Source organism: Rhagoletis zephyria, unplaced genomic scaffold, assembly GCF_001687245.7.
Source record: "Rhagoletis zephyria isolate East Lansing unplaced genomic scaffold, Rhagoletis_zephyria_1.1 Rzeph_scaffold_00715, whole genome shotgun sequence".
NCBI lineage: Eukaryota > Metazoa > Arthropoda > Insecta > Diptera > Tephritidae > Rhagoletis > Rhagoletis zephyria.
In genome coordinates, this window is record NW_016157799.1 from 128,270 (window position 1) to 141,277 (window position 13,008).

Genomic DNA, 13,008 nt, shown 5'->3' on the forward strand with positions numbered 1-13,008 from the left:
CTTGGCTCAATCCTTATCCATTCGTCCTGAAATATACTAGCCAGAAATGCGATTGCTTTATAAAAAAGAGAACCATATCGAAATATGAGTGTTTTTACGCTCTAGAAAATAATTTCTACAACTTCACATACGCGGTTTTGGCTTTTGCTGATACGCGGTTTTGCATTTTGTTGATACGCGGTTTCGCACTTTAATGGACGATATATGTATTGTATGTTCTTTACGTTTTTATACATACATACTCCAAAAGTGTTAGGGCTGTTAACTTATCTATTAACGATTTAACTATAGTTTAAAATAGATAAGTTTAAGGCTTAATGCTTAATTTGTTAAATTTTATGATTGTACCAGCATGCTGGTGTCGTGAGTGGTGAAATTAGCTGGATTTTCTAAGCAATAAGCATTTTAGCAGAAATTTCTTGCACTATATGAGTCAAAGCCGTGTTCGTGGAAGATTAAGTTCACGGTATTGCAGTTGTGAATTAAAAAGAAACACAATGTTTAACAAAATTGTGAAATTTCGGCTCTAATCATTTCGATCTTTCCTCGACCTCATTTGTAAAGAAATAAATATTGTACCAGCCTGCTGGTAAGTTATATGCTTCCANAAATGGTTCTCTTTTTTATAAAGCAATCGCATTTCTGGCTAGTATATTTCAGGACGAATGGATAAGGATTGAGCCAAGAGCTTGTGTGAGCAAATCCAATTTTTGGCAGCCAATGTCAGTTACGCGGTTTTGCAGAATGACGATACGCGGTTTTGTACTTTAAACGCCGATATGTAGATATATATGTCTTTCTTAGTTTGAAAATTCATCTCTTACATAAATGAAAAAAATATGAGATCAAATTAAGCGTATACAACTTTTTCATGCCAAGTATGAATAAATTCTCCAAAGGGCTAAAAAAAGGGCGAGGGGTAATTTTAAATTTATGTGGCCAAAAAAAGTATGTGGTAGCTAAATCTAGCCACCAAAGGGCTAAAACGGCAACACTGTTTCCGGGGTTATAGCTGACAAAACATTCCAGGTCCATGGGACGTGCCGCGCCCCCTTTTACAAACTCACTTATAAATACCCTACTATAAGCACCTACAATAGATACGTCTGCGTACCAAATTTCAATTTCACGTGACATATGATTCCGAAGTTATATGTAGCTGATACAATTTTCCACGCCTATGGGATGTGCCACTCCTCCTTTTGCAAACTCATTTATGTATGCCTTACTTTAAGCGCCTACCGTAGATATGCCTGCATACCAAATTTCAAGTTCTTGGGACTTATGGTTCCCAAGTTATAGTTGATAAAAGGGTCCACGCCTATGGGATGTACCACGCCCCTTTTTACAAACTCATGTATATATAGCCTACTGTAAGCACCTACCACAGATACATATGTCTGCATACCTAATTTCAATTTCATGTGACTGATGGTTGTGATATTATAGCTGATAAAAATTTCCACGCCTATGGGACCCATTTATATACATCTTAGTGTAAGCACCTACCATAGTTATGTCCGCAAACCAAATTTCAAGTTCATGTGACTGATGGTTGTGATATTATAGCTGATAAAAATTTCCACGCCTATGGGACCCATTTATATACATCTTAGTGTAAGCACCTACCATAGTTATGTCCGCAAACCAAATTTCAAGTTCATGTGACTGATGGTTGTGATATTATAGCTGATAAAAATTTCCACGCCTATGGGACCCATTTATATACATCTTAGTGTAAGCACCTACCATAGTTATGTCCGCAAACCAAATTTCAAGTTCATGTGACTGATGGTTGTGATATTATAGCTGATAAAAATTTCCACGCCTATGGGACCCATTTATATACATCTTAGTGTAAGCACCTACCATAGTTATGTCCGCAAACCAAATTTCAAGTTCATGTGACTGATGGTTGTGATATTATAGCTGATAAAAATTTCCACGCCTATGGGACCCATTTATATACATCTTAGTGTAAGCACCTACCATAGTTATGTCCGCAAACCAAATTTCAAGTTCATGTGACTTATGGTTCCGAAGTTACAGCTGATAAAAAATTTCACGCCTATGGGAGGTGCCACGCCCCCTTGTCGAGGCCCAATGTTTTTCTCCCGATTATAGGCCCAGGTGTCATGGCAATAGTCTGTCAAAATTTTGTTCGATTCTGTCCGTCCGTTTAGGCTGCAATCTGGCTATACATATATACATACGTACAAACATACATACATACTTCCACAAATATACAGTAGATTACAAGGCAAAATTAAGTCTGCAGTGGCAAATTGTAAAAGCGAAAACAAAAGGCAAGCGTGCGATATAAGTATTTTTTATGTACACATCTACATACATACATATAACTTCATGCATTTTTCCAACATCCGGCACGTGCTCAAAATCGTATTTAGCTAAAGGTAGGGCTGCCAGACGTCCCGGTTTTCCCGGACATGTCCCGTTTTTAGACCATTTCTCCCGGTGTCCCGGTCCAACCTTAAAATGTCCCGGGTTTCGTTTAAGTGTTCAGATTTTAATTGCAGAAATTTTAATAAAAGTTCAAAAATCACTACCAATGCCATTTGTGAAATAGTTAAATCTCCAGATAGTTGAACTTTGCACAAGCAATATTTGATGACCGATATACCCACACTACATACCTTTAAGTGCAAAGTGCCCTTCCTGATGCTAATTAGCCCTTTTTGCTCGTTTGTTGTTTGTGCATGGTTCTTTCCAATGTAAGTTTTCGAGACAAAGTTTATAGAATATGAAAATGTTTGTTTATAGTGTTTTAATTAGAAGAAAATGCCAAACAGAAAGTATAAATGACTTCCCGCTTTCATAGAGGAGTTGTCATTTTTTTTTTTTTGACGTTATAGTACCTTAAAAGAGAGCCTCACTGTATCACACCTTGTTTAATACATCTTGGGCATACCTAGTCATAAATCTAATATAGATAAATTTTTTCTCTTATTTAATTCGCTCAATATACAAAAGTTCATACGTTACAAATTACGTGTACAGAGTTTTACAATTATATTAAGGAAAAGTCAGAAGTTTTGAAAAAAGTTCACAGCAACGCAAAATATGGCTGATTTTTTAATGCTATCTTGTACCATGGTACAATAATTACAGGTATTGTCTTCCCAGAGAGCACATATTCCGATCTGCCTTATTTGAAAAATATCACTGTTGCCCACACTTAAAGGTAAAGGAAAGGAATATTTATATTCACCATATATCCATGCATTTTTTTTAAACAAACCTTTTTGCAGAGAACTTATTTAATTTGCAAAAGCCGAAAAATAAACATTTGCTTAGTAAACAAATCAAAAAATTGTCCAGCTCAATTTATTCCAAACGTTTTTTTTTGTTAATTTATAAACATTTAATTGAGCGAAAACCTAAAGCGAATTTCGATGTGAAGTAAAACTCTCTGGGAAGACAATACCTCAACCCGTATGACCCTACGTAATTTTTTTTGGAGTTTCAAGGAGATTTTTTAGGAGCATAATCCTTATGAGTAAAGTAAAAAAACTGCATCACTAAATTTTAGGTCCTCCACTTAGGATCCTTAGAATGTCCTGTTGCCATATGGCAACGCTAGGTAGACTAGGACACCGGTTTACATATATAAGGGAAAGCACTACGACGCCTTTAAAGAAATTAACAGGCGTTGTTTTTGTGGTCATTTATTCAAAGCAGAAAAGTGTAGGTTTTTTAAAATTAGATTTGAATTGAAATAAAGTTTTTTTTTAATTAAAAAAAAAATAGAATTTATAGTTTGGTTATGATACGATTCAAAGCATGGTAAACAAAGTCCAACATCGCTTTTTGTACAAGCTGTTCGCACGGTGGATATGTATGTATCTCCAGCACATCGTCGCTTCTTATCTATTGGAATAACGAAGTGATCAGTTCGATCATAACGAAGAGTTTCTATTACCGAATTCATTTGCTTCCCCGATGGCATTTGGAACACTTTTGGCTTGGTACCGTAGCACTGGCAGTAATAAGTCGCTACATCTCGCTTGAACTCCTTTAGTGTTTTATTTTGACCAAACGTCGATAAAGGAGCCAGCTATTCTGAATACTGGCATCGATAAGCCATGTAAAAATGCAATGCCACCACTTTTTTTCTCGAAATGAAATGCGATTACCTGAAACATTTTGATCAAATCGATCAACACCGCACATATATTTGTTGTACTCGGTTACAACGCAAGGACGTGGAACTGGTACTTTCTTATGCAGTTGCCTGCTGTACCGAGATGCTGTTGACTTTGGTTCACAACCGAAGCAAGTTGATGCAAGACACACCACCGCATTATCCACCCACTTAGTAATATGAATTCCTGTTTCCTTCATTTCCACACTTTCGTAATAGCCTCGTTGTTTTTTCGTAATTCTTTTGTATGTGGAATTGGACAATTTTTGGGGCTTCTATTTTCTCGAACGGTACCAGTAGCATGGTAGCGTCGGTTTTTGAGATAAGTTAATAATGGTATTTCAGTAAACAGATTGTCAAAGTAAAAAGAAAATGGGATCTGTTTTACGTCGTCTGCAAAATCGTCTACCATACATAGAAGTGGCGCCGCACAAGTGCCAAATCTTTCCTCATATTTAGTATCTGACCTCGGGTTTTTACCTTGATATATTTCAAAGTTGATCATATATCCACTGGGTGTGCATAGAGACCAAGCCTTGTATCCGAAACGAATTGGCTTCCCTTTTATAAATTGTTACAGCCATGGCGCCCGAAATAAGCAATCATTACTCTTGTCGTATGAGATATTTTGTTCTGGGTGGAAGTTTTCCATTAATTTGGCCTTGATGTGGTCTGTTAGTAGACGTACTTTCCATAGGGAGTCATATCTGTCAGAATTATCTTTCCGGTTTGCATATTGATGGCGTGAAATGAAGCATGGAATTTATTTCTTCGAAACGGTTTCTTCGCATAGCACTGAATACCATTCCGTTACGGAGATCATCTTCGTTACTCCACATATCCCTAAAGGGCCCTGTTGGATTGTAACCAGTCATAATCAAAATCCCAATGAAAACACGAAATAATATGTAAATATTGGATTAGGGATATAAAAACCGCTGAGCAAGTCCTCACCTCCCACAGTCAGCTCTTCATACCGTTTTTGTTGATGAGTAGCGTAAAAATTTAAACATTTGCATATGTGTTCAAGCAAATCATCGTTGAAAAACTTTTTGAATAGTTCATGAGGACTAAGTCCTCGGCAGTCTTCATAATTTGCTTCGGGAAAAATGGGAAAAACTGCCGTCGAATTAGTGGTACGCCAGGTGAAATTTCTTTCTTTGTTAGCTGGTGGGATTGGAACATCAGGCTTTGATGGATTCACACGACATATTCTTTTTGATGAATAAAACAGGCTCGTCATAGATTTCAGTACCAAGGCAAGCTTGCTCACCATCAAGACTTTCTATTCGACGACCGTTTTCCAAAACAATTTCACATCCTGACTTAAGCTGCGCTGGGCATAAATTGTCTGATAGTCCACCATCATCGTCACCTGAATCTTCGCCACTTAAATCCCCCTCAATGTGGGGCGGCTGAATATATAGTTCTTGCACATTAGCTGGAGCTTCGCTCTCGCCGTCAGAACATAATTCTTCTAAAAAGTCTAACGCTTCTTGCAAAGAAAGTGGTCTTAAAAAATAAAACATAATGTTAAACGATGTTTCTCATTTATCTACAGTCAAATTATTCGTTAAGAAACCTAGAGAAAACAAGAAAATTGCGAAATACAAAAAAAAAAAACATTACAACGAAACCAGTGGCCTAGCCTACCTGGCGTTGCCATATGGACACACGCATAAAAAACTTCAAAGAAGACCACAAAATCGTTTTCTTTTTGTATTACACTTATGTCACGTTATTACTCTTAGCAAACAATTAAAAAAATCACACTCATTAAAACGGTTAAGGCAATTAGTACATATTATACATGCACTTAGCTTTTTTATAACACTTTTTTCACACTCAACATTTTGCGTTTTATCTACGAAGCGCTAGCTCTCACAAACAAACACGAACTGTCGCCAAACATATTTTGGGCAAAAGAAGAAATAATTGCGCGTTGAGCATATTTTTAAAAGTAACGGTATCTGCATTCGTTTACATGTTATGATCGTGTAAAAATATGTCTATCGCACGTTTCCATATGAGAACAACAGGGTAATATGGGTTAAATAATTGTACCATGATCTTGTACTTAAATTTTTTTAGTGAAACCTAGCGTACGTATAAGTACAGTGCCGTACAAAATTATTAGCTCTGAGAATTTTTCATCTGATCTTTTAAAAAATGTTGAAAATGTAGCTTTTTAGCCAATTAAGAAAGCAATTTTGTTTTTGTTGACAGTGTATTCCATACAAGGAGAATTGTAGAACGTAGTTTGTATAGAAGAAACTGGCAGCAAAAAAAATTTAAAAAAAAATCAACTAAAATTCTGGGCTACAAAACTTAATTTTCAAAACTTTGTTGTTGTTGTTGTTTTTATTGTGTTGGATTAACCAAATTGCCCCGGTTTGGCAACGGAGATATCTGGCAGCCCTAGCTAAAGGGCTATATGCCCAAAATCATTGCTACGTGTTCCTATTTAATTAAACTTCGTATATTTATTAAGTCCTGCAAAATTGGACCATTTAATATCGATATTAACACATTTTTCAGCATTGTTTACATAAGCGTTTAAGCGTTTTGGCATTTATCTCTCGCAATTGCTCCAAGATGACGTCACGCAAAAATTACGCTCAAAAATCCTTTCTCAAGGGCGCGATCTTGTATTTTATCATTCTTGCTTTCTTTATACCGGCTAGACCGATTTGGTTCATATCTGGAACATGTGTCAGCACCTAGAAAAGAAATATTCTGACCAAAAATGCACTCGCTAGGTGGCGCTAGGGTCGGAATATTCCTAAAAACTGCATTTTCTTGCCGATCTGGCTAATATTTAGAATACAATTTAGCCAATTGAAAATAAATATTTGAACTTAAAACTTACACGATAGGTGGCCATGTGGCCGAGATATCGCCAAAAATTATTTTACGCTAAGAGAAGAATAGATATATGTACTATATATTTGTAGAAGTATGTATGTATGTATGTGGCAGGTTGCAGCCTAAACGGATGGGCAGAATCGAACGAAATTTTGACAGAGGATTGCTATGTCACCTGGGCCTATAATAGGGAGAAACAAATTGGGATTCGATAATGAGGCGTGGCACCTCCCATAGGCGTGAAATTTTTTATCAGCTCTAACTTCGGAACCATAAGTCACATGAACTTGAAATTTGGTATGCAGGCGTAGCTACGGTAGGTGCTCATAGTAAGGTGTATGTGAATCAGTTTATAAAAGGGGGCGTGGCACATCCCTTAGACGTGTAATTTTTTATTAGCTATAACTTCGAAATCATAAGTCACATGAACTTGTAATTCGGTATGCAGACATATGTAGAGTAGGTGCTTATAACACGTTATATATAAATGAGTTTGTGCAAGGGAGCGTGGCACATCCCATAGGCGTGGGATTGTTTATCAGCTATAACTTCGACACCATAAGTCACATGAACTTGAAATTTGGTACGCAGACATATCTATGGTAGGTATTTATACTAGGGTATATATATGTAAATAGATGTTGGTAAAAGGCGGCGTGGCACATCCCATAGGCGTGGAATTTTTTTATCAGCTATAACTTCAACACCATAAGTCACATGAACTTTAAATTTGGTATGCAGACATATCTATGGTAGGTACTTATAATAAGGTATATACGAAGGAGTTCGTAAAATGAGGCGTGGCACATCCCATAGGCGCGGAATTTTTTATCAGCTATAAACCAAATTTCAATCTCCTGGGGCTAATGGTTCCGAAGTTATATCTGATAAAAACTTCCACGCCTATGGCCTTTTACAAACTCATTGGTCGAAACCATAAGTTACATGAACTTTAAATTTCGTATGCATGCAGGTATAGAATGGTAGGCGCTTATAAAGAGATATATGTATATAATTGAGTTTGTAAAAGGCCATAGGCGTGGAAGTTTTTATCAGATATAACTTCGGAACCATTAGCCCCAGGAGATTGAAATTTGGTTTGCAGGTATATCTATGGTAGGTGTTTATAGTAAGGTATATATAAATGGGGTTGTAAAAGGGGGCGTATCACATCCCACAGGCGTGGAATTTTTAACGAACCATAATTTAAGAGCCATAAGTCACATGAACCAGAAATTTGGTATGCAGACATATATATGGGAGGTGTTTAGAATAAAGTATAAATAAATGCGTTTGTAAACGGGGGATAAATATGTATTCAACTATTCTCTACTCATACTCAACTATAATCCACCTTATCTTAATAATGGAATAAGGTTTTTAGTACAGAAAGTGATGATGAATACAGAGCAAAACTGTAACATGGTGTGACGCTATCTTTCCAAGTTCTAACGACTTTCAATACTTTTGTTGTATATTCTTGTTGGTACATCCCTACTCCCTCTCTCATAACGATTTGAAGTCAATACAACAACAATAAAAAAACAGCAGACAAATATGTAAATTAAGGCAGATGTTACAGTTTTGCACTCATATATTTTTAAGAACTTTTTAACAATTTTCACAATGTTCAGTACCCTTTTGCTTGTTTCAGTTCCTGGATGCGATTTGGCATACCTTATTTGTATTTCTGTAAAAATTCTGGAGGTATATCCTTAGTTTGCTTTCACAGCTCATGTACTCGATTTTACGGACTTTGATACTTATTAAGCTGTGCTTTTAGTTGATTTCGCAAATTCTCGATGAGATTCATGTCCGCGGATTGTGGAGGTCATTTCAAATTAGCAAATTTTTGCTTTGTATCCCGGCTTTGCGAACATGTGCAGTGTGTTTTGAGTGATTTTTCAGCAGAAACTCTCAATTTTTCGACTACATCTTGCAAATTTTGTTGAAATATGAACAGATACTGTTCCTTACGCATAATGCGTACTAACGGACCAACAAAATTTTTGAAATACAACCCCAAACTGTTATTGACCGACCACTGTGATTCACAGTTTGCCTTACATGATGCGCTTAGGCTCAATTTGGGTCTTTGATCCAATACCATGCCGGGCCATCTGATTGAAAGCGATTAATTTAGTCTTGTCAGACCAATTAACCTTCAATTAAATCTCAAAAGTGTATTTTTTTACCCAAGCCGCAGAATCCAAGAAAACAAAAATAACGGACTTCTATCTGCCGGAAATACAAGCAACCAAAAACCACCTACCTGCTAGATAACGGAACATAAACTGAACCAAGCACAAAAACCAGGAAAATAAAAAGAAACGGATTTCTACCCAGCGGGGAACACAAGCAACCAAAAAGCGCCTACCAGCGAGATAATGAAACAAAAATTAACGCACTTAGCTTGATATGCCTGACCTAATGGCAGTTAAAACGGAGAATAACACGAATACAAAAAAGTGGAAAGAAACAGCAACCACTCGGACCGAAAAATGACACTGAAGATGGCACAACGCCGAAACTCTGTTGGATACACAAACAACCAAAAAGAACTTACTTTAAATTTGTTTTAAGCTGAAAGAAAAAAATGGGTTATGCCACAAAAAAAGGCCGTATGTGGTAAACATAATTGCAGCGGATAGCAGTTAACGCGCTGACGGGTACCCGCTGTCATAATTAGAACACATTGAATGGCATGAAATGGCACAGAATTGCGGCGGGGACGGATTTGTGCCATCGGTTAGTATTACGGCGGGAAAATTCTTAGATTTCTTTTTATTTTACCCGCCGGGTCGTAGACTCAGAGTTGCTTTTCTGAACTTTTCATGTCAATGGCCCAAACACACACGAGAGTAATTATTTGTATTTTACCCGCCGGGTCGAAGACTCAGAGTTGCCCAAAACACACGAGAGCAATTATGCATGAGATGAATAAAAGCAGCGTAGAAAAATGGATGCGTGAATAGCGGTTTGTATGTGTTAGTGACATTTGACCCTGATTTGTTCTTGTACTAAGTAATCGCAGAATCAAGAATGCAGTTTAATGCATGCACAATTATTCTCGTGTTTTTTTTTACTTTTTACGTATCAATAGAGTTAACTGTTCCGTCGCAATTGTGTTTACCCGACCGAATTTTCCGACTGGAGTGGATCAGCTGTTCGCCACCCGTCAGCCCGTTACCCTCTATCCGCTGCAATTCTGTTTACCACATAACTGGGGCATATTTAAATGTTTCATTAGCTAATGAGGCCTTATTTTTCAACTCTGAGAAGAAACATTAATTAACAGATTTAACGATCATTAGTTAAGTGCCGTTATAGCTATTGAATGTCTCTGAGACCGACAGTAAGTACGATAAATTTTTTATGCTTATAGAAAATCTTAACGAATAAATTTGAAAATTCGTGAAAAAAGTACCAAATAGTAATTTTAAGTTGTGTGGGTTACTTTCAGGTTAGTTTTATTAAAAAACTGACTACGCCATTCGCTTTATATACATATATGATTGTATAACATTTGTTTTTCTTAGGGAAAGATGAATGTTTTTCTATAAGTATCTGAACCTATAGTAAACTAGTCTTTTAAATCGCGGATTTCAGAGTAGGTCATTAAGTTTTTGCAATACTATTTTTTTTTCTATTTTGTTAAGGTTTTAGCGTCCTATTTTCACATTCTGCTGCCGGAGGGAAGATCTGAAATACTCTAGTAAAATGTATCGATAAAATAAGGAATCTAATATACATACATCATTTACTAATAGTAATAATAATAATATTTTGGCGCTTACACCTTTTGCTAAGTGTTTGGCCGAGCATTCCCTATAACCACTCGGCTGCAGCGGATGCACATTTTGGACCATATAAATTTTTATACATAAATTAAGGGATAATAACACAGGTCCACAAAAAAAACTCGATGAAAGGTTACTTTGACCAAACCTAGTCTGGTATATGTTTTTGGGGTCGCTGAACACGAATCTGAGGTCCGTTTTGCTCCATCACGTCTGGATTTTTTTAACATCATAAAACATCTCGGATTTTACGTGACAGAGAAATCCGAGGTGTTTTTGAGGTTACGAAAAAATCTAGACGTGATGGAGCAAAACGGACTTCAGATTCGTGTTCGGCGACCCCAAAACATATAGCAGACTAGGTTTGGTCAAAGAAACCTTTCATCGATTTTTCTTAGTGGACCTGTGTAATTTTTATGAGATAACTTGGTGTTGAAGCCCAACTTACCTATTTACGAAGAGTGTCGCTTGGCCATTGCGAGTATAGCTACTATCAAATCTTCCACCAGGTTCTATGAGTGTGCCGTCGAAATAGTATGTCATCTTGGGCTTTGGGTATCCATAAACAAACCACATTAGTTCAACGTTATGAGATTTCACNATCTTGGGCTTTGGGTATCCATAAACAAACCACATTAGTTCAACGTTATGGGATTTAATTCCATACAGGGAATCGTTTTCTCGGCGCAAAAATCTGTTTTAATTATTGGTGTACGTAATTAATATTATTTATGTATGCACAATAAAACCGGTAATAACTTACTGTGGAGCTTGTGCAAGTCCATCATGGGGAGGACGCTCGATATCAAAGTCCTTTGGGAAATAAGGAGACGTTTCAGGTCTAAAATCTACACCAGGCGCTAAGTATGTGTAGGTTTTCTTTTCCTCTGGTACTATTTTTTGTCTACAAAAGGAATATATTTAAATAAACGTATTATTGAAAAATTCAACAACAATGCGAATCTATAGATACATAGTATAAATAGAGTTGCCATATTTTTATTGCGCGGAATCAGTACCTTAGACTTTTTCATGCTATAAAAACCAATACTTTTCAATACAGTTTTATTCAAAGAAAAATTGTGAATGTAAGTAACAGAAAATACTTCAAAACTCCAGAGTATGTACTTGTTTTTAACAATATTTGGGTAATAAATAAAATGTAGTTCGTAAAGAAGTAAAGAAGTATATGTTCGGCCGAAACCGAACTTTATATACCCGGCGCACGTTTTAAATATCGTTTTTTCACCTTTCAGTAAACTGCATGATAAGCAAGAGTATTTTTCCCAATGTCAAACAGTTTCGATAATATGCTATGATATATTAAAATTCTTGGACCAAGTTTGGTGGAAATTATAGGGCTGCATGTATTCATTTAAAACGATTTTGGCTTAAATTTTTTTTGAATTTGAGTGAATACAGTATATTTTGCTTTGCTGGCTTTATGCTTAAGTGCACATTTGATATACCTACCCCGAAATTCTCCTCAGCGTCATTATTTTTAACATTTATAACTTAAAAATTGTGCAACTATTATCAATTATCAAAGAAAGTATTAAGTTTACCTGCACTGGCTCTACACTTACCCTAATTTGACAAGCTTTTATTTTTCTCATCTCGAAGAACAACAATGTTCAAACGAAGTCGAAATAAATTGAATTGAAATAAATGATAATTTTTTGTATGAGTATTCAAAAATATTTCGTTTATGTACATACCCGGTAGAACTTGGGAGCATCGTACGATTGCTCCGTGAGTACTCCCTTGGGAGTTTACGAATACTCCCCATTGCTTCCTATGCCTCTGTAGCATGTAATTTTGTATACTCCCTTTAAATACTCCCAGAAACCTCCCAAAAAGACCACAAGGGAGTGCACGAAGAAAACCCTCCCACATTCCTCCCGAACGAGAAATAAGAGCGTTTCTATACTGCAAAACTCCTCATTATGGAGTAATAGGAGACTACTCCCCCATTGCTCCATAGCGAGCATTTTACATAACCCTCCAGTACTGCTGGAGTCAATCGCTACTTTTGAACCGCTACTGTACCGACTCCTAGGTAAGTAGCTACTCTATTAACCCGTGGTAGTGCCATGGTAGTGCAAAGTCGAGCCGGTCGGAAGCAGAATAGCGAAAAAGATAAAGATAAAGATAAAGATAAAGATAAAGATAAAGATAAAG

At 36.5% G+C, this 13,008-nt stretch overlaps 1 protein-coding gene across 1 annotated transcript in view; it reads right to left on the reverse strand.

The window, feature by feature from the left end:
- Obsc (Obscurin) overlaps nt 1-13,008 on the reverse strand; it is a gene marked incomplete at its 5' end in the record, with an annotated part of 198,231 nt that overhangs the window by 126,410 nt on the left and 58,813 nt on the right. Inside the window, 3 exons of the mRNA XM_017613775.1 lie at nt 11,276-11,370; nt 11,428-11,521; nt 11,591-11,731. Coding sequence (XP_017469264.1) covers nt 11,276-11,370; nt 11,428-11,521; nt 11,591-11,731 — 330 coding nt within the window. The remainder of the gene's footprint in view (nt 1-11,275; nt 11,371-11,427; nt 11,522-11,590; nt 11,732-13,008) is intronic.